The sequence below is a fragment of the Fistularia commersonii genome, chromosome 16 (assembly GCF_037954325.1).
Source record: "Fistularia commersonii isolate RoL2024-O1a breed Wild chromosome 16, RoL_Fcom_v1.0, whole genome shotgun sequence".
Classification (NCBI taxonomy): domain Eukaryota; kingdom Metazoa; phylum Chordata; class Actinopteri; order Syngnathiformes; family Fistulariidae; genus Fistularia; species Fistularia commersonii.
In genome coordinates this window covers 18,204,338-18,226,157 of record NC_141299.1, presented here as the reverse complement: position 1 = coordinate 18,226,157, position 21,820 = coordinate 18,204,338, and the positions used below count along the sequence as shown (strand labels likewise).

Here is a 21,820-nt window from a genome sequence, read left to right as displayed (position 1 = left end):
GAGGAATTAATCACAATCACGATTTCATAAAGAGAGAAACTGCCGCGCGTTTCTTTTTTCAACCAACGCAAAATAAATTACAATCTAAATTACAACTCCATCGACCTACATTTGCACACTTGATTGTCATGAATGTACTTGTCTTTTCCTCCTTGATTTCAGTTTGTACGAAAGGAAGCTGAGCTTCAGCCGCCTCCGATCTGAAGCGGGGAGTTGTGTTTTGGGATCTTTATCTTCTTTATATTCACGGCTTCAGCTGTCGCAAGCGATACTTTACAAACAGAGCGCTGCTTCTCGGAGCATCGTCACATCGTCACGTCAGTCGAACGACTCCGCAAAACCGTCGGGTCGCAGAGCAAAGAGGCCTCGGTTCCCGGCGCTACGCACAACTATATGTGTCGTGGTTGCACTTTTAGATAAATAAAAATAAAGAAACGCCGACAGAGATCGCCGGGGATCAATATATCAGAGCGTGGCGGCGTGATAAGTTCATCTATGTCAGCCTTCCGGCGGCCCTGGAGGCCCCGTTCTGATTCAAGACGCTCTTCCTCGTGGACTCCGACAGTCATAGAATCATAGAATTACACCCAGGGGTTACCGTTAGAGTTACCGTTTGTCCGATCTCGTCGGTCAATTTTTGTGGTTCCAACTGAAAGATGCGCCGAGGGCGATTCGGAAAAGCCCGAGCCGGCGCGCCTTACGCCATATGCCGTGAAGTTTGTACCCCGGTCTGGTTCAAGCCATGAAATAATACACAGAAGAGCAAAGAAAAAAAAAACGGAGCAACAAGTAAGAGCGACTATTAGTCAGACTGAAGTTAGCCTGTTAGCACGAAGTCTACCTGTGAAGAAACGAGGAACTTCTATATTATTATTGCACCTATGATAACGAAATATTGCTCCTCGATTGGTTAAAAGTGTGTGTAGTGCAGGTCGATAGAGAGTGTGTGTGTGTGTGTGTGTGTGTGTGTGTGTGTGTGTGTCTACAGAGCACAGGTTCAGTGAATTCGACGCTTCACGTATTCGATTCAGTTTAAACATTGAGTTGCTTCCAAAATGACGGGATATTTAAAGTGAGGCGCCATTTTTCTGAGCTTAATGTTCGGTTGCGTCGCCGGCGGGCGCGGCGGCCGTGCATGGGTTTGGATATTCATTCTGCCTTTTGCTGTTTGCACAAAGAGTGATCCATGTGAGGGGAAAATCTTCTTTGCCGATTTGATTATTTTGCCAATGAATAGTTGATCTTCTGCGGGGAGAATTCCTGTTCTCGCCTCAATGGGCTCCGGCCCACACGCGTTGAAAATGTCACCAAAGCGGTGAACGATTCGACGAAGAGGCGACGAGAAAACAAAGATGGTGTGGAAATCACCGCCGGCCGTCACACTCCGAGGCGGCGTTGCCACGGTTTCACGGATCTCCCTGACACCGTGGGTGACACCCGCTCGCTCCGCGTCCAGGTAGATCAGCTGCGTTTCAGCATCCGCGAAAAATCCCCGGGACGCAAACAAAATCTTTCTGGGTACGAATGATAGTTTTTTATTAGACTTATTTTTGAGCGTCTCCGCCTTCGCCTCACCGCCGCAGTAAACTCTGTCACGCCATTTCACACATCAGCTGCCACAAGCCAGCTCTTGAAAAGAAACAGCCCGAAACAAAAGGAGAGCTTTTTCGGGAGGAAACGAGCGAACGACGAGACCGCAGAAGCGTCGCCGGCACCCGGAAAAAAGCAAGGTGACGGGAGATACGCATCACTTTCTGAGCAGCACCGTCTCCCATCAGTAATGTGTCCAACGTCCAAACCGTCCACACCGTCCATTTCCATCCACACTCTACCGGCTGCTTTGCACAACCAACCGCAATCGCCTGATTTCACGTTACGTTTCACTTTATTTCACGCCTGTTAGATGCTGTCAGTTTAGCACCGGAAAGCAAATGCCTTGTAGTTCTAAAATGACCTTCCGATTAAAGCGATTGTGATTCTGATTCTCGTGGCGTGGAAGCGATGAACGGTGAATTGATATTATAGTGCAAAATGACTGTAATCGGCCAATATGGTGTAATGGTTGTCTGAAGATTAAATACTGTGAATTGACAAAAGTTTTTATCATCAAGCATTTTCATGCATAAAACGTGTCCCTGCCGCCGCTGGTCTAAATCCCTCTTGTAATATTTGGTCTCAGCGTCTCTGCAGACACTCGGGTCTTGTCTCGCGGGTCGAGGCTTCAGCCTTCTCAGCTGAGATCATTTTACCGGAAAGAACACGACTCGTGTTTGGCGCGTTTTGACCACGATCTGCATTTTGCAAGGCGGCTCAGGGCTTTTTCTGTGCGGGTAACGTGAGCGCCGCCACCTTTGTTGTGGCGGGAGGCGCTCCGAGGGCCACGGCCGCCTGCCGGCTTGCGGCCGCGGCGTTTTTACGCTGTGTTTGTCCGAGGTGGATGCGGGAGGCGGCCGCGCTTCCGCAGGAAGCTGAGGTTTCCACTCATGCCGCCGTGACCTGTGAACGCAGGCGGGGGGAGCAAAGACGCAGGTGTTCCTTTTCTTTCCTTTGCTTCGAAGAGGTTTGTCGTTGTCGTCATTCGCGCAGGATGGAAACCGCCGTGGGCGGAAGAGGGAGACGGAGGGAAACGATAAGACCCTCCGCGATCGTTCATTAACAATCTGAACGTCTCGAGCTGCGGACGGAGCCGGTCGGGCGAAAAGGCGGGGCTCAACATGGACAGTCCACCCAGAAAGGAATCCAACCCTCTGGGTGCGAGCTGGAAATGCCAACCGCTGCACCGCCGCACCACCCGGTGAAATTCCAATTTCGCTTATTTTAGGGTGTCTAATAATGTGACCTCAACAGCCGCCGAGGCTCGGAACGCTGTTCTGCACTCTCTTTGTCGGGTTCGGCCTTTTTCAGGACCTCCCGCTATGCTAACCTAGCGGCTCGCCTCTCACGCCGAACACTATTGCTCATGAGAAAGAATCTTCTAGAAGCAGCCGGCACCTGCTCAACGGAAGAATGAGACATTGGAGAATGGAAGCTGTGAAGGCGGCACGCAACTTCCTGTTGTGGCTTCTGTCACCGTTCAGTTAACTGGCGCAGTCAGAGAGTGTGGGCGCTCGGCGTTCGATATCCAAACGTCCTCGCCCACGTCTCGTCTCCGTGGAGAGAAAGTTTTTCGGTTGTTTTCCTTTCCCCGGTGCCCGAGGCTGCCGCAATGACGTTTGATCTAAAAAGGGGAAATAATAGATGTACGGCGTGTGCAAAGAGCAGGGCAGCTGACGGCTTCACTTCATTGCAAAGTCTGTTTGTGCCTCACTGTCATTTCACTTGTTTTTAGCTGTAATGTTGTAACAATAACCCTGATTTCTGTTTCTGAGTATCCTATTATTCCACCCTGGTCTACTCCAACTCTTAATCTGTTGTATTTCTTCAGTTCCCAATCCTTGTAGCGAGCACAAAAGGCACTTTTAGATATTTGTTTGAATAAACAGGGCAAACCTGATGACTGCACATTTCACGCAACACAAGTTTTCAAGACTTGTAAACACCCGTGACTCAGGACTTCCCCAGAAGTTGAAGGTCCACCGCAGGGGAGTCAAAGGTTCGGCCCGCGGGCTGGTACCGGCCCGCCAGGGGGTCCAGTCCGGCTCGTGGAATCAATCTACAATTTGAAAAAACACATAATCATGAACTACTTTTTTAAAATAGAAATGCAGTTCTTTTATTGTCTGCCGGCGATGCACTGTTTTAATCGGCGTTAGCGACACGTCACAACACAATGTGACTCACAACTCACAGCGGTAACGCAGCTTCCGGGTCTGTAAATAGCATTTTGTCTCGGTGTTGGAAAAGGGGAGATGGCGTGGAGGGTTTCACACTTCTTATTTGTTGGTTGAGGTTAATAAGAAACCCGTACGCTCGTGTGGATGCAGCAAGTTTCACAGAGAGCTGAGAAGAAAGAAACACGGTGTTACTTTTCTTTATGAGCCTCAGGTTGTTGATCATGTATTGTTAAAGGAACAGTCGATCACATAGAAAGACGAGTATGGTTGACGTGTTCTCCTTTACACTGAAACGCAGGAAACATTTGGACTTCGTTTTCCTTCCAGTAATTACGCTCTGATCTCGCCGGCCCGGCCCAGACGCACCGACATGAGCGAGACTCCCGGTCTACCGCCTTCCAGGTCCGGCACGATCTAATAAAAGCTTTTTCTCATGTTTAAACGCGATCGTCTCCGTCCTCCAGGCTTCGGCCTCCCGAGCCGCCGCTCTCCGAGGCGCCGCCATGTCCACCGACCCGGCGGCCGAGCTGCCTTTCTTCTACGGCAGCATCAGTCGATCGGAAGCCGAGCAGCACCTGAAGCTGGCCGGGATGGCGGACGGCCTGTTCCTGCTGCGCCAGTGTCTGCGCAGCCTGGGCGGCTACGTCCTGTCGCTGGTGTGGAACCTGGACTTCCACCATTACACCGTGGAGAAGCAGCTCAACGGGACTTACTGCATCGCGGGGGGGAAGAACCACTGCGGGCCGGCGGAGCTCTGCGAGTTCTACAGCAAAGACCCGGACGGACTGGTGTGCACGCTGAAGAAGCCCTGCCTGCGCTCGCCGGACACCAAGATAAAAGTGGGCGTCTTCGACAGCCTGAAGGAAAGCATGGTGAAGGAGTACGTGAGGCAGACCTGGAACCTGGAGGTGAGTCCACGCCCTCGTCCACACTCACGCTAACGGCTACATTACGTTACATTACATTGCATTTGGCAGACGCTTTTATCCAAAGTGACTTACAATAGAGGACATAAGGACTGCAAATAATACTTGTAAATACAAGATGCACAGGAAATATACAGAACAGTAAGCTGGGGTTAGTGAGTTTGTTTTGTTTTTTTTTGACAAAGACATACACAAACGCACACACACACACACACACTGCATAGCCTAACTTGCTGCCTAACCTGATCTGGGGCATCAGCGCAGTAAAAAGTCCTGAAAGAGAAAAGTTTTTACCTGTTTCTTGAAGGTTGAGAGAGATGATGCTCGTCTTGTTGCTTCCGGAAGTTTGTTCCACCACCGAGGCAGTAGAACTGAGAACAGTTTTGCCTGAGATCGCTTCGAGCGAGCAGAAGGTACTGCTAGTAGGTTTGTATTAGAGGAACATAAGGTCTTATCATTTGGTTCAGATATGCTGGACCTGTTCCTGAGGTGGTTTTGAAGGCCAGGGTCAGGACCTTGTGCTTGATCCTGGCAGCTACTGGACGAGCAGAGGTGTAACATGAGCCCTTTTGGGTTGAGTGAATACCAACTGTGCAGCAGCATTCTGTACCATCTGCAGCGGTTTTATTGCACGAGCAGGTCGTCCAGCGAGGAGGGAGTCGCAGCAGTCCAGGCGGGAGATGAACATGGCCTGGACCGATGGCTGTGCCGACGAAAGCGCGAGGGACATCCGTTGGTTCTTTTGGGGCGAGAGGCGGTTCCTCCCGGCCGGATGGCGAGCCCACATGTTGACGCACAGCCGTTCACCCTCCCCCGTTATTCACTCTTTCATTCATCCGTGCACTCGCCTGTACATCCATTCACACCGCACCTCCTCGGGTGCTGCTGCCGTGAACGTGGCTGGACGCTGCCAGCTGCCACCTTCGCACACGTTTATGCTGTTTATAATCTTTTATCTCTCGTTTATTTTTTGTTTCATTTTCTATTTTTCTCTGACATTCATACAGCCTGTCGCCTGTGCATTATTAACTCCCTTTTACTGCACTGTCCACTCTGTTGGCACACTGGGGCGACGAAGGAAGGCCCTATTCTATGCTGTGCAGGCATCATACGGAGACACATGAGCGCTCAGCCTCTCATTCACACCTCCGGGCATTTAGATCCTCCATGGAAGCTCCCGCGTGTCTCCGGGCCGTGGGAGGAAGCCCTTGCGGACACGAGGGAAGCGGCAACCTCTCGGCCGCGAGGCGCCGACCGTCGCGCCCTCTGCATTTTCATGCGTGGTGTGATCTTCCCAGGGAGAAGCCATGGAGCAGGCCATCATCAGTCAAGCTCCCCAGCTGGAGAAGCTGATCGCCACGACGGCCCACGAGAAGATGCCTTGGTATCACGGCAAAATCCCCCGGCAGGAGGGCGAGAGGCTCCTCTACTGCGGGTCGCAGCCGGACGGAAAGTTTCTGTGAGTAGCTCGACGAGATCGGCGTCGACGTCCTCCCGAACACGTTTTCGACACCCGCTGAAAAAGCTCTTTGCTCGGGCGGCAGGGTTCGGGACCGAGAGCAGCCCGAGACCTTCGCTCTCTCGGTGATGTACGGGAAAACCGTTTACCACTACCAGATCCTCCACGACAAGTCGGGGAAGTACTCCATGCCCGAAGGGAAGAAGTTCGACACCATCTGGCAGGTGATGATCCGGCGCGTTGGTTTCGGACGGAGCCAAGACTTGTTTGGGGTTTGAAATGAAAAGAAGCATCTCCGTGTCCCCAGCTGGTGGAGTACCTCAAACTGACGCCTGACGGCCTGGTGACTCTCCTCAGGGAGGCCTGCGCCAACACCAGAGTCCCCGCAGGTACTGAACAGTCTTTGCAGATCCCTCAGCTTTTCAGAGAGTTGGAGAAGTATTGTTGCCCTTTGACATAACGAGAGCTGGCCAGATGCACCTACTCCTTGCTGGTTTCGGTACTTCATTATCCCCCGGGGGAAATCGAAGCCCAGATTTTGGGTCGGTACGTGGACTTGAAGTGTGAATCTGCGCGAAGAGAGGACCAGACTTTGCACCCGGGTCGGGCTAATATGAAGATGAACTCTCGGTAGAGCGTCCGTCCGATTCAGAGGTTTGTCGGTCCGATTCCCGACTCCTCCTGTGCTCACGCCGAACAAGACGTCGAACCCTTGGTGGCTCCAGACGGCGTGGTTAGCGCCTCGCGCCGCCACCATCGGCGTGTGTGTGAATGGATGAATGCTATCCAGCCTAAAGCGCTGTGAACATTTTACCGAGGAAAACTTAGATAGAAACATTCAGGATCTGAGAACGTAATGACCTTCCATCCGTTCCACCGCCCCACAGGGTCGGATCGCGGCGCCTCCGTCTGGCCGAAGTAACTGGCCGACATCTCGGATCTCTCAATATTTAAAACAGCCAAAAAGATCCTCTCAGATCCATCCCACATCTCACACCCTGCAAACCCTTCGGCGCCTTACCGAGTGCACCGCCGCTCATGATATATTTATTATAGAAATGCAGAGAGAGCTTACTTACAATTTGTTTAATTCATTTATACATATATATATAATTCTTATCATTTTTTTCATTTTATTCTTTGATGTTGACGATTGATGCCGCTCCGCTCGGGGACACATTAAGTTTTTTCTGATTCTGGTTGTTGATACTGACCCAGGAAATGTGTTATCTCTTTCAGAGACACCCAGCCTCCCGACCACTGTGAGTGTTAATTACATCCCGGGCATTTCATTGTTTTCCATTTGTTGTTTTGGGGGTTTTTTGCATTCACTCAGTGATTCGCTCTGTGATTTGTTGCCATTCCAGAGGCGGATCAGGAGAAACAGCTACACGCCGCCACCTGAAGGTCAGTTTGCCACAGTGCACTTTGGAGAATGAATGTGCTTGGACACGCCTGAGTATCAAACCATTTAAAATTTTTAGGAACAAAAATACCTTTTTGGTTGTGTGAAAAGCAACTTTTCCTGCAATTTTTAGAAACAGTGTCAGCTTAGTGTCTGTCCACTGCTCACGGCTCATCCATGATGGCTTAAATGCAGAGAAAACGTTTCCCGCAAGGGATTAAAAAAGTGCGATTATATTTAAAAAATGTAAAAAGTAAATGACATGAAAAAATGATTCATTGACAATATTATAGATTTTTTTTACAGTCGGTATCAGACATTTAGTAATAATAATAATACATTTTATTTAAGATGCCTTACGCGACAATCGAGGACACCATATAGACATGTACGCATACACAGAATACAGGTTCGAAAGAAACAATAAAAATAAGAACAATAAAAGTGACTGGGTGGCGAGCAAATGAAAAATAAAATGGACAGAGCCGTTGGCATCAGATGAACTTGGCCACTTTAGAAGGACGTGTTTTGAGTTGTGATTTGAAGCGGGCGAAAATATCACTTGCGCGATGATGATCAGAACGAAGGGCGTTTAAAGAGTCTCTCTCCCCTCCGGCGGCGTGCAGCTGCGCCCGCCGCCGCCGCCGCCCAAAAGGCCCAGCAGCCCGTGGACCACCATCGCCTGCCGATGGACTTCGAGGACTTCAGCCTCTATCACGACCCCAACGAAGTGAGGAGGTTCAACATCGAGAGGGACCGGCTGATGATCGACGAGGTGGAGCTCGGCTCGGGGAACTTCGGCTGCGTCAAGAAGGGAGTCCTGCTGACCGACAAGTGAGAGATTGATTTCCAGACAAGGAAACACACCGAAGGCGGAGTTTCGGCAAAGTCGATCGTCCCCTAGATTTAACCTCCGTTCGTGCCGGACGCGTGGAGGACTTCCCCATGTTTCTCCGTCGCCAAACATTTCTGCGAAACGGGCGACGCTGATTGCACTCCTTGTGTTTACCCTCCGCCAGGGGCCAGAAAGACGTGGCTATCAAGGTGCTGAAGAACGACGACATGACGATGGTGAAGGAGGAGATGATGAGGGAGGCGGAGATCATGTACCAGCTGAATAACCCCTTCATCGTTCGCATGCTGGGCCTGTGCAACGCAGAGAGCCTGATGCTGGTGATGGAGATGGCCGCTGCCGGGCCGCTCAACAAGTTCCTCGTCACTAATAAGTGCGTGATGGAGAAAGCTCAAAGAGAGAAGGCTGAAAGTTTGGATGAGGGTCAGAACGAATGAGCGGAGATGGTTTTCTGAAGGATCACCAGACGTTGTCGTCACGACAGCCGGAAAGCGACCGCTTTTTTGCAGGCGGATTCCGGAATCAAAATCCAATTTTTTTGATATTTGACAATGAGAAAGACAAGGAGAGATAGGGTTGGTGCAGGCTGACGCTCACTTGCCCATTTGTAGAGGTAGAATTGATGTTTTAGAACACGAAATTAGAGAAATTAGCTTTGAAAGCCCCTCCCGCTCTAACAGCCTCCGAAAGCATGTTGAGGCGCCGCTCGGTCGATGCAATGAGCGGACCGGCGTCTCTGCCGTTCCTTCTGCATATAATTGATCGCCGGCGCTTTGGTGATGATCATCGTCAAATAAATAATGTTTATAACACTCCAATATTGAAAAGCTGATAATTCCCACGGTGCTAGTTTTACTTGGATGCGATCAATACACTGACATTTCTTAATCTGACGGAACACAAATCCTTTCGGTGAGAGGGAGAAAGGGCTGATCAGCTCGTGGCCGTGACCGTTCTCGCTGTGCCCTCAGGGAATCCATAACGGTGGAGATCATCGTCAACTTGATGCACCAGGTGTCGATGGGAATGAAGTATCTGGAGGAGAAAAACTTTGTACACAGAGACTTGGCTGCTCGCAATGTCCTGCTGGTGAACAAACAGTACGCCAAAATCAGTGACTTTGGACTCTCCAAGGCTCTGGGAGCAGATGACAGCTACTACAAGGTACCACTCACACACCGGGGAACAAGTTTGATCTATAAACACAGATATTATGGCTTAAAAGATTACCTGGAAATCCTAATCTCCGAGCAATGTCATATCCCAAGGTATTACCTACTTTGTGCAATTAGTAAATAATCTGCGGGGCGGCGCGCTGGTGGAGCGCTCACAGCAAGAAGGTCCCTGGTTGGATTCCCACAGGAAGCCGATCGGTGTGGCCCCTCCGTGGGGTTCCTCCGGCGGTCCCCGAGTCCAAAGACAGGCAGGATATTCACTGAGGAACCGAAGACACCGGGTCAAACTCGAGCCCCGCGGGCCGAACGTGGCCCCACGCCTTATTTACTGCGGCCCGAGAGAACCTCTTAGACGGTCTGATTGTCTTCAAATAAATAAGTCAAACGCACGCATTGACCATTAAGAATAAGAACAACTTTATTTATCCCGAAGGAAATCGTTGCGCCAGAGTTTCAAGTAAAGCATAAAAATAAAAAATAATTGTAAATGTAATAAATAATAGTAAATGTAATAACTACATTTCCCACAATTCCCGCCGATCACGTGACCCGCCATTAGATCGCAGCGTGTCCACATCACTGGAATTGAGAAACACAAATGATCCCTAAATGTCCAGGAAGAGAAAAGTTGATGCAGATGGAAGGCGGTTTCAAGAAAGATGGAGGGCATAGGTGACATTTTGGATTCGAATGAGTTATTTAGCATGAAGGAGTGGTTACATTTATTTGACGTTCGGTTCCATTGTGTCCCCGTTCCACGTGGCCCTTTGAGGGCGACCGTGATGCTGCCGTGGCCCTCGGAGGAAATGAGTTTGACACCCGTGTCTTAAAATGCCCAGACTAGTAAATGAGAGGCCAAAAGGCTCCGCGGCGAACCTCGCCTGACCTCACCCTGTGACGGCTGCGATAGGCTGCGGCCAAAAAGCTATCTGGACGCTCATCATGGAGGCACACTTCAAAAATATGGATAAATCTTTAGAGAAAAACGGGCAGTGTCCATTTTTAAGATGTAATCCTGTCTCATCTGGTGATGTGGTCGATCCTCCATGATGGCGGATGAAACGGAAAGATGGTTGGAGCGACAGGACGCCTGAAGTGTAGCTGGCGGAAGAAATGACCAGCAAAGGTGTCACATTAGTTAGTTTGAGAAGGTTAGATGGTTAATGTGCTGCTTGCTATGGTTGTGTTTTCTGTTGAACAGGCTCGCACTGCAGGTAAATGGCCACTGAAGTGGTACGCACCCGAGTGTATGAACTACCGCAAATTCTCCAGCAAAAGCGACGTCTGGAGTTTTGGCATCACCATGTGGGAGGCTTTTTCCTACGGCGGGAAACCGTACAGGGTAGGAATGAGCCGACGCACCGCTCCGCAAGCGGATGAAAGAAACTTAAAGGAGATCGTTTTGAACCCGAAATCTGTATTTGTCCCAACCGTGTCCAGAAAATGAAAGGCCCGGAGGTCATGCCCTTCCTTAAAGAAGGCAACCGATTGGAACGTCCGGCAGCGTGTCCGGAACGGATGTACCAGCTGATGCTCCAATGCTGGACCTTCAAGTAAGAAACGGAGTCGTTGTGCTCGGGTATCACGTCTGCGTCTGTTTGTCTTTTCCATTTCTGTCAGATGAAGGCGGCACAACAATGCCTTTCCTATGCTTGGACTCTCAGCGCTCACCACTGTGTTTTGCACACTTCCCTCTTGTGGCTCGCCAGGCATGAGGACCGTCCTGACTTCAAGAAGGTTGAGGAGTCCATGAGATCTTACCATTACTTGCTATCGAACAAGGCCGAGCCCGAGGGAGACGCGGCTGCTGCCGAGCCTATCAAGTAGACAGAAACAAGGCACATTCTGTCCCGTGGCTGCACAAAGTATCCATTCAACCGGTCATTAAACAACCAAAACAAAGAGCTTTTTATGAGCGGCGCTCACTGACCACCCTCGGCTGCAGGGCCAACACAGCGCTGGACAAATTCAAAGGAGAAACGTCCATGTCCGCCATGCCGATCCAGATATGTTTGGACGACGCTTTCGCGTCAGCACCTTTACTCTGACGATCAAACTACTTTCTTTACATCATGCTATCGCGTGTTTGTTACCGATATAGAATTTTTCCATCACTCTATGAGCTTAAAGTCCTGCTCCGGCAGCGGCACTTCATTCGGAAAATGGTGTGTGAGGGGCTGGAGGAGATTGTTTTTTTATTTGATAAATAAAAACAAAAACAAAACGTGTCCAGGTTTGAGTACCATGTGAGATTTGTGCTGAAATAAAGGCACAAAAAGAAAAAATATATAATCCTGTAGCCGTTCAAATGATCTGTCAACGGGTCATCGCTTCACTAATGAGGCACATTGGGAAAATGTCACAATACCCTAAAGTAGAAAAGCCTTTAAGGATTACATTTGACGACACGAGCTCCCAAATCATGTGCGGGCCGGGAGAAAAATCAAGGCGGACTAACAAGATCTTTAGTTATTTCTTGCAGATGGTTTAAGGTCTTTGCAACAATTTCAATGATTTTATTTTGCTCGTTTTTCAACTCAGAGGGATTGTTGACATTTCTCCAACGGTCAGGGTCAAAGATGTGCCAAATAGTGTTAGCGGCACAAAAACTTGCAGTGACGTAACATTTGTGACATTGAGTTGGAGGATATAAAGAATCTCAAGGCAATTTTTGGACGCAGCCTCGCCGCTAGACATGCATCCGTTGATTTTTATCGTAGCTATTGTTATCTCTGTCGTCGTTCTGCTTTTCGGTTGGTTTTGCTTTTCACATGCGATAGCTTAATACGTTACAAAGCTTGGATTGTGTGCCTCCGATGTTGAATAACTAAGTAATTAAACAGCATTGTTTAATAGAGTGAATGGGGTTAGTCCCAGGAAAACCCTTCAGAGTTTCAGAAGGACTCTGAAAGCCAGAAGAGAGGCTGCACACATTTTCAAAATAAGAGCCCGTAGTGAAAGCAGCGGCGTCCCTAGTTTGACCCAATCCTGGAGTCTAGACGTTGCTTTTTTTCTTCCCTCAACCGCGATGTGAAGCTATGGGACGACCGCTGAAAGAATTCACTTGTAAATGATACATATAGAAAGAAACCAATCATATGTCATTTCATGGGTTGGACTGGCTAGACAGAGAAACACTGTGAGCTATTGAAGACGATCAGACCGTGAAAAATACATTCAGAAGCAAATAACATTTCGACTCATCCGAATATAGGATCCTGCTTAATGTGTGACGTAGAATCATCAGCGTTGACCGACACTGATGCCCGCGTGAGGAAAAGTCATTTTAATGCGGCAGCTGTGTCGGCCTGTAATGTCCAGGCATTTTCTGCTTTTGAATTAATAGAATCAATAGAATTTAATCATAATTCATCAGTCTAATGCAAATGCATAAATACAAATCCTTTAGCACATATATATATATATATATGTCGATGTAGAAATTGAATTGGAATTTATCAGTCTCGTGCAGATCTATCCAATTCTTTTCCCTATTTATGTGTGGATGTGTAGCTTCTTATTTACGTAAAACACCAGCAATAAACTTTTTAAACTGCATTCCCAGTGTCAGATAAAAATAAGAATAAGAACAATTTTATTTATCCCAAAGCAAAATTGTTGTGCCGGAGTTTCAAGTAAAACATAAAAATAATAGATAATAGTAGGAAGGAGGGAGAATAAGAAATACAAATAAAATATAAAGTGTCAAAGTTAAGGCTATAAAGTGTTTTAAGGTCTTAAAAAGTACAAAGATTTGAATATTCCCTTCGGCTGGGAATTAAAAAGTCTGAAAAATCGAGGACTTCTAAAAGGAATAGTTCGGATTGAACTGAAATGTTACAAACATGTGGATTTGATGACAACGTGAAGTTGAGTGATACAAATGATTGCAATAAATCGAGTTCTCTGGGCGGAAGTTGTCGTGCTTTTATTTTGAAAATACTGACCGGAAGTGATCCGCGTAGCTGAGAGTGACCTGACGTCGGCGCGCTCTTGGTTTTGGTAGGGAGGAGTCAGACTATAGTTTCTGTATTAAAGTGACATGGGTGTCGAATTAACTGTAAATTTACAACATGAATCGAGCCGTGTATTCGTCGATTAGTCTTTGCGTGTTGCCGACATCACGCCTGTGATTATTCGCTGTCGTTTTCGACAAATATCGAGGAAAGTAGCGGAACAGGAAGGCGGAACAAGTAAGTTCGCGAAACTCGATTTCGTCACCTTTTTTCGAAACACAGCTGCTTTTGGTCGAACGTGTTTTACGATATCGGGAAAAATAACAGCCTGTCAACGGGGTACGTTTCGTCTTTTTCCCCCCGATTTTGGCGGTGTTTTCAGAGCAACAAGTCCGCCGGAGTCGGTCGTTCCCGGGCGTCACATAAACTTGGTACGGCGGTCATGTGCCCCGCTGTTTAATCTCCAGCTTTCATCTCGACAAATATGTGCAAAACGCCCCGATTTCGCGTCTCAAAGCGGGCGATACTTTCTCTTTGGCCTTAAGCTAACACTTTTATCGTCACACGGCGGAGTTGTTCTCTCTACGGTCACGTTTAATCTGTGTTTTTTTTTCCTGCCATTGCGCGGATTCTTCCAGTCCGATGGCGGAATTCGAGCTTTAAATAGGAAACGGCTCGTTTGTATCGCGAGATTACCAAGTCTCGTCGGCGTCCCACCTGCGCTCAGGTGGACTTCCGGTCATGCCCTTATTTGGCATGTGACCCCGGCAGGCCAGTGCAAGATTCTACAGCTCGCAATGTTTCTGCTCCAATTTAACGTGGTCTTGGCATCACCGTCTGGTCGACAGCGTCCGCAGGGTCCCGAGGCCTGAGCCGAAGAACCCATCCTGCATAAAAGATGAAAAACTCATGCGAAAACAAATCCAAAACACGGAGATGATATTTATGTTCATGTAATTTCCATGACAACACCGATCGATCGGGGCTAATAAGCTTGGCGGCTTGTCACCAAGCTGGAACGTTGAGGAATTGATCGGGAAAATCGATGTATGCCATGTTGCTCGGGGCATTTCTTTGCTTTGCTTTTGTTTTATTTTCCTTTGGGAACTTAAAAGAAATATATGCAATTTGAGATTAAAGAACAGGGACCCTGAAAAAAAACCCTCATCATTTTATCTCCCTAGCTTTTTTAAATTTAAAATTCCGTACTTAAGTAAGAAACTGAACTTGGAAGCATTTTTTATTTTCAAAGAGGCACAGATAAGTCATGAATTGAAATCGACACCGCAAACAGATAATCAGTGGTGTTGGTCAGCTAGTAGAAGAGCCTTCTTGTTTTAGAGATGAGCGATAAATGGCATTCCATGTTGAATTCAAGTTTATGCCTCAATATTTATAGGAAATGAAATTAGCAAGTAGCTGAGTTGCTGTTAACCTCAAATCCTCTCCTAAAACTGGCAGTGTAGGTAACAAGCGTGGGATCAGAGAATTTATATATATATATATATAAAATTAAAATGATAAAATATTATATATTATATATATGTACAATATTTTATAATTTTGGTTACAAAAGTCCCATGTGGCAAGGTTTAAATACATTACAAATGACATTTATCTTGGCATATTTAGGTTTTAATTCGATGGTCATTGTTTGTTGTCTTTAACCGGTAGTTGCTATTACAGTCGTAGCTATTAAATCGCCAAATCGATTTGAGGTTAGTGAGCTTGAAATTGTCGTGGATCTTTTTCAAATGTATAACCGACTAATAAAGAAGTATTGAAAATATTTGAAGTGGCAGCCATAACTTGTTACATCTGCTCAAAGAAGTGAGACTCTGCAATGTGCATCTATTAACCAAACCTTCCCCGTTTCCTCTCTCCCCCTGCAGACTGAGTAGAAATACAAACCACAAGACCATCTGCACGGCTCTGTATACTCGAGCTTTTGCCGGCTTCCATTTTAACAGTAATAATTCACCAGTCGCACCCGAGCAAGTCCCCCAGCGCGTGCGACCATGTCGTTGGCCCTGAAACAAGTCTTCAACAAAGACAGGACATTCCGGCCTAAGCGCAAGTTTGAGCCCGGGACGCAGCGCTTCGAGCTGCACAAGAAGGCCCAGGCGTCCTTGAACGCGGGGCTGGACCTGAAGCAGGCCGTGCAGCTGCCTCACGGAGAGGACCTGAACGACTGGGTGGCCGTCCACGTCGTCGACTTCTTCAACCGCATCAACCTCATCTACGGCACCATCAGTGACTCCTGCACGGATCAGACCTGCCCCGTGATGTCCGGCGGGCCCAAGTATGAGTACCGCTGGCAGGACGAGCACAAGTACAAGAGGCCCACTGCCCTGTCGGCACCCAAATACATGAGCCTGCTCATGGACTGGATAGAGGTACAAATCAACAACGAGAACATCTTCCCCACTAACGTCGGTAAGTCGAGACGGGCTTCGGAGAAACGTTCGTTCAGGCTGCCGTCGCGCTTCCTCGAACTCTCCTTGAACTTAGGTCACCGACACCTCTTGCCACTTCACCGCAGTGACGTGTTGAAATCCGTTTCAAAACAGACAGAGTACTGTTCCTGTCCTCTACCGACAGGCACGCAATCCTCCACCTTTTTCGTAAGTTCTCGTCCCATCGGAAGGCGTCCTACGTTCGGTTTAGAGGAGGCTCGCTCAAGTGAAAGGATGACGGTATTCATTGTGTTCGTCATTTCAAGGGCACGGCGTGGAACAGATGAATGCGGCTCGGGGGAAACCCGCTGCCTGGAGGCAGCCATTTTGATACCGTATGACCATTGAGGAAAACCAAAGGGGTGTGAGTGGATTAAAGCTTAAGCATAAAGTACAAGTGTGTATTGATACTCCAGGGTGAGATCAGGTTCTCCTGCAGGGACATTGCAGAGGAACGTATCACGACCGACGGTTTCCTTCTCCGCTGATGCCGTCGGAGGATTCCGTCGGAGGATTCCGTCGTCGACGTCGCGACGAGCGTGTGTTTCAGAGAGCCTCGAGTGTTTCGTGACGTTTCAAACCGTTCCTGTTCAGAGGTTATACATCCCGTGATGTAACGCACATACGGTGTATGTTAATGCGCTATCACTTTGTTTTAGCGTTATCCGTGCATTAGTGGAAAATCCTGTGTTGATGCAGTGGACGAGTCCTATGATTGTATTCCGGGCGTTGCAGGCAGATACAGGGATACAGAGACGGGTCGTCGAAGCGAGGACCTGTCAGTGCAGGGGACCAGTTATTATTCAATAAAAATATTCTCTTACCAAGGCTCGAATTATTACATTGCCGTTTCCCCGACGATCGGTTTATTCTCGGCCGCCGCGACATTGTTGATTTTGTGTTATTGTCAGTTCCTTAGCCGGCGTGCTCTGCTGAGGCGCATCATCTGACTCACCGCAGCAAGAGCCGAGCGAGGGTTCCTAAGCGGGACACACAATGTACAGCGAAACAAGAATGTGTAAAACTGGGGCTCCGTGGACCAGAGCGGCCAAGATATCGCCGATTTAGTCAAAGAAAGGCGACATGTTCAAGGATCTCGCTCGGAGGTCCGTGCTGTCGGTTCCACGTCCACTCATGAGCCCCGCTTTGACCCGACCCGGGGGCTGGACCCGGGGGCCGGACCCGGGGGCTGGACCCGGGGCACCAGCAGCAGACGGAAAACCCCAAAACACTCGGGGGAGAAAATGAAGGGTATTTCATAAACAAGGGCTCAGTATTTGAAATTATTCAGAAATCATTGGTTAATCTGTTTTTCCCGGGAGCTAAAGGTCATCAAGGATTGACTGGTGTGTTGTGTCTCCATCTGTCTGACTTGAAGGTACTCCCTTCCCTAAGACCTTCATGCAGGTGGCTAAGAAGATTTTGTCTCGTCTGTTCCGGGTGTTTGTCCACGTCTACATCCACCACTTTGACCGCGTGAGCCAGATGGGAGCCGAGGCTCACGTCAACACCTGCTACAAGCATTTCTATTACTTCGTCACCGAGTTCAACCTCACAGATCACAAAGAGCTGGAGCCGCTGGTGAGTTAAAAAAAAAAAACCAAAGAGACCGGCTCGGAGTCCTGGTGAAGATGCCGAAAACCCACATTTGCCGAGCGGTTTATGAAAAACAGCCGCTCAAAGTAGAGCTACGAGCCGTCCGGACTTTGGCAAAACAAGTCTGGGTTATGTGAGAAATACAAAGGATGCGGTCAAACGGAAAGATGAGCAGACCTGGCTCCGATAATCTGAATTGTATCGGCTAGATATCGTGCGATGAAGGCTCACCGTGTCAATAAATGGATATGTATGGCGACCGGTTTACACCGTACGTCTACATAAACACTACGGCAGTCTGATACGCCAGCCTTGCGCTGAATCCACAGCTTACCAAGATTAAAATATTAATACCTTAGTGCATTTCCGTTGTCTGTCGCTGAAAGACACGTATTACCCCGAGGAGGCTTGTGTTTGAGCTGCGCTCGATTACACCGGACGATGATCCCCATGTGTTTTCAAAGCACCGTCCGTGGAAAAGACCGCGGACGCTCTATACAATGATGCGTCTCGGAGTCATCCTGAAGAAGAATGTATAGCTTCACCCTCTCAGGCTCAAATTAAGTTGTAGTTGCAGGAAAAATCTGATATTTGGCTGTCGCAAATCTGCAACATCTGCCTGGAGAAGGTTAAACTCCTTTGATGGCAGGAGTGTTGCTTTATACCGCACATACGCCCAGGATAATACACTGTAAAGTAGAATGTGGTCCCACCAGACAGGACGACTACTATAAATATGTGCATATGTGCACTTGACATCACTTTATATTGACCGTTGGCCTTTTTCAAGCCGTTCTCTTCGCTAAATCTATTATTCTCTCGAATTATTTGAAGATTCGCGAGCGTTCTCAGAATTCCAAGGGCGTCTTTTTTTGTTTTTTCTCTGTCGTTTCTCGCTTCCCAAAGATCCAAGTGAAGTGTTAAGAGTTCAAGAATGCGAGTTCCTCTTTTTGTGAGAAAGGGTGTTCTGTTTTTCCACATCTAGCACGCCGCAGTAGATGTGCGTGACCAAGCGCTTATGTAATTCTAATTTTGTGTTTCATTAGAGATAAGAATACAGCTGTTTTGACCTTTTTCACTTGTTGTTTTTCATCCCTCTCTCTCTTTTTTTAAATTAATGCACCCAGTGTTCCAGAGGCATTAATTTGTCCGGCGGTAATGTGTTGTGGCTGAAGCGTTTAATCGACTCTTTGATTCGGGGCTAATCCACAGAGACACAGCTGTTGCTTTTTTTTTTTTGCCCCCCAGTATTAATATGTCAGCGAGCTTACATATTTCAACCGCCGTGTTTGTGCGTCCGTACGTTGGCGTGACATCTGGACCCGGCGCCGCCTTGGCCGCTCTAACTGCGTGCATGTGGTTGGTGTTCCCTGCAGAAAGAGATGACCTCTCGGATGTGCCACTGAGGAAGCGCAGTCACCCCGAGTGGACGCACACGCCACGCAAACACATCTGTCCGAGGAGAAGACTGCAGGAGAGCTCTTAAAGAACAAATAAATTCCAAAAAAAGAGTCTATTTTTATATTTAAGTACTGTAATGTATTGTAGCTGCATACTGTAGGCTTTAACCGAGAACTTTGCGGTGTGGGGCGTCTGGTTCCTTTGGAGAAAGAAAGAACCCAACGGTGGCACACAGTATTATGAGGTGTATGTTTTTTTTTTGCCGATGCTTTTTATTTTCTGTTTTATTTGAGTCTCGAATCATTCCAGCATGCTCGTATTTTTCTCTCTCTTTATGAAATGATCCCAAAAATAATTAGCACATCACGTTACTGTACATCTATAAGATCATCGTGTTGTAACATTAAAGTTCTCTACTCTGGTATCTTGCAAATCGCCGTTTTCATCGACGCCGATCGAACTTCCGTCCACGTGTTTGGATTCTTTGCGTGCTTTCAAATCTCTGAATATTTGTGTGTCACGGTTTCCCATGTGAAGTCGTACTCGTTGCGTAAGAGCAATGCCTCTCCGCTAATGTGGACGCCATATTTACGAGAGGAAATAAGCTAAGAATATAACGCCGGCCTGCCGGCCTCTTGAACCCAACCGTGCGAGTGCTTTTGTTCGCCTCGGGCCCCGAGCCATCCGGCAGGTTCTCAGATGTCAAACCCGCAGGTGTGTGCGTGTTCCCGATTCCTCCGACGGCCGAAGGTCACACGAGACCCGGTCCTCACATGATAACTAGCCCGTCACGTTGGCGGCGCGCTCTTTCTAAAGCGACCACTGGGTGGCGTCCGATGATCGCGGCGCGTGCGGGAGGAGGCGGGGACGCTTCCAATCCTCCGGTTTATGGTGTGGCTTTATGAAATCTGCCCGGTGTCCTACTTCGAATCATGAAGCACAGAGCCTCACAAGGCCAATTCAGGTTAATGATTCGACTCAGCTGCTTATGTAAGGGGAAAAAAGGCCGGACTGTGCTGCCGTGAAGAAAGAGGTTTTGTGTGGGGTGAGCGGAGCGCTGCGTGATTGGGTCAGTAAACTGTACCGAATGGGCCCCGGGACAACATTCATCGCCGCCTCGGTTTTCGGCCAGTCGACATCTTTTTTTTTTTTTTTTAGATTCTGTAAACCACAAGCGGATGTGTTACTAACATAGAAACACACTGAGGAAAAATACAATGTCCGCGCTGAAAGTGCAACAGCCTCAATGTAAAAGCATAAATATATAAAAGCGACACCACTAGATAAGTCAGTCCTGCAATGAGACTAGAATGTTTAGGTGTCTGAGCATTTGTTTTGTGATGAATAACTCACCCTGTGTTTCTTTATTGTACTGTTGCTGGTGTGTTCATGCAACCGTCAATGACTTCCTATGAAGTTCGGCATCTTTACTCGACAGGTTCGAGCTGGGATACTGTAACACGCGACGTCCTTTTGCTCGACAACATTACATTTTTACTCCCCCCCACCCCACCCCACCCCCGGTGAAGCATTGAGAAATGTTTATTTTTTTAATCTCGAGACTGATTTCCCAGAAAAGCCTGTCCTTGAAAGTACTTGAATCCCCAAATTCCCCGTCACAGTCGTGCGTGCTGGTTGTTGACGGAGGCCTCTAAACTTTGTGATCCTGCAAATTCCAGCCATCTGGACTCAAACTCTGCACAAACACAGCTTTGAACAAATATAAAACAAGAGGGGAACTTTCATTGTTATTCTTCACATGTTGGATACAGACTAAGGCCTTTGATAAGATGTCAATAAGTGTATTCATAGTGCAAATAAATGGCTCCCGGCAGCTTTTATTCCCCCGCGTTGAAACGGCGTGATATTTTGACATCTTAATCTACATTTGAAAAGGCGATCTGATGTAACTCCCAACCACAATAACATCAACCGATGGAATGACCTCATTGCTTCCTGCAACCTGATCCTCTTAGAAGATTGTCCCTCCTCTTCCTGTCCTGGTTCAGAGGCACTCACTTCCTGGAAGCCTCCACTGTACTCGGGCTGCGTGCAATACGACCGTTACGTGTTGCTTGTGCAGCTGAGTGTGCCTTTTTTTTTTTTCTGCCCTCTTCCCTCCCCGTTTGTGTGTTTTTGTTCCTCCTTCGGAATGCAGAAGAAGGATCTGAAAGGCCGTGCCTCCGCGAGACAGGAGGGGAAGTTCTGGAAAGAGGCCGAGAGAGATGAAGGCGGAAAGATTTCTCAGCCCGCAGCCAATCGGAGTGAAGCCAGTTCGGCTCTTGTCATTGTTTACGCGGGAGTGTGTCGTTGTTTTGATGGTACAATGTGATAAATGCCACGTCAGAGAGACGGCTTTGGAGATAATGTGACTCAGCAAATGGTAGAATGAACACACCCTTAACAGTTTTATTCAGTTACCGTTGGCCGAGATGACCGCCTTTTGCCTGAAAACAGTGGAACGAAAAAGCAAAAAAAATGAAAAGGCGATGATTCTTTCGAGGAACCCGGGCCTTGAAGGCGAGATCCAAACTGAAGCGGGACGGTAATCCTGATTTGATGGGACTTTTTTTTTTTTTTTTTTATACCTCGAGAGAAAACTTAGGTGCCGTAACCGTGCGGTTTTCGATTGGTTCCGATGGGCCAAGAAAGCCGACCAGAGGAAAAATACGTCAATAAATATGTAGAGGATGAGGGACTGTTATTTGAACAGGAAAACGATCGCGCTGAAGGATATTAAAACAAAAGTTGCTCGCGCAAGCAAGAATGGCAGTATTTGACGTCGACTGCACGTGGGACGAAGGAAGGCCTCGAGCGATC

General features: G+C 48.0%; 2 protein-coding genes across 2 annotated transcripts; both read left to right on the top strand.

The window, feature by feature from the left end:
- Positions 1 to 1,681: 1,681 nt before the first annotated feature.
- On the top strand, positions 1,682 to 11,974 carry zap70 (zeta chain of T cell receptor associated protein kinase 70). The gene is made up of 13 exons (XM_086161741.1): positions 1,682 to 1,730; positions 4,238 to 4,681; positions 5,998 to 6,158; positions 6,244 to 6,382; positions 6,466 to 6,547; positions 7,398 to 7,420; positions 7,526 to 7,565; positions 8,190 to 8,397; positions 8,583 to 8,789; positions 9,388 to 9,580; positions 10,793 to 10,933; positions 11,032 to 11,144; positions 11,301 to 11,974. Exons 2-13 carry the CDS (start codon positions 4,277 to 4,279, stop codon positions 11,416 to 11,418), a joined length of 1,830 nt encoding a protein of 609 aa, XP_086017867.1. The 5' UTR covers positions 1,682 to 1,730; positions 4,238 to 4,276; the 3' UTR covers positions 11,419 to 11,974.
- A 1,599-nt stretch (positions 11,975 to 13,573) lies between these two features.
- mob3a (MOB kinase activator 3A) lies at positions 13,574 to 19,424 on the top strand. The gene is made up of 4 exons (XM_086161945.1): positions 13,574 to 13,784; positions 15,440 to 15,983; positions 17,382 to 17,584; positions 18,976 to 19,424. The coding sequence occupies exons 2-4, from the start codon at positions 15,566 to 15,568 to the stop codon at positions 19,003 to 19,005; spliced, it is 651 nt and encodes a 216-aa protein (XP_086018071.1). The 5' UTR covers positions 13,574 to 13,784; positions 15,440 to 15,565; the 3' UTR covers positions 19,006 to 19,424.
- The last annotated feature ends 2,396 nt before the right edge of the window (positions 19,425 to 21,820 follow it).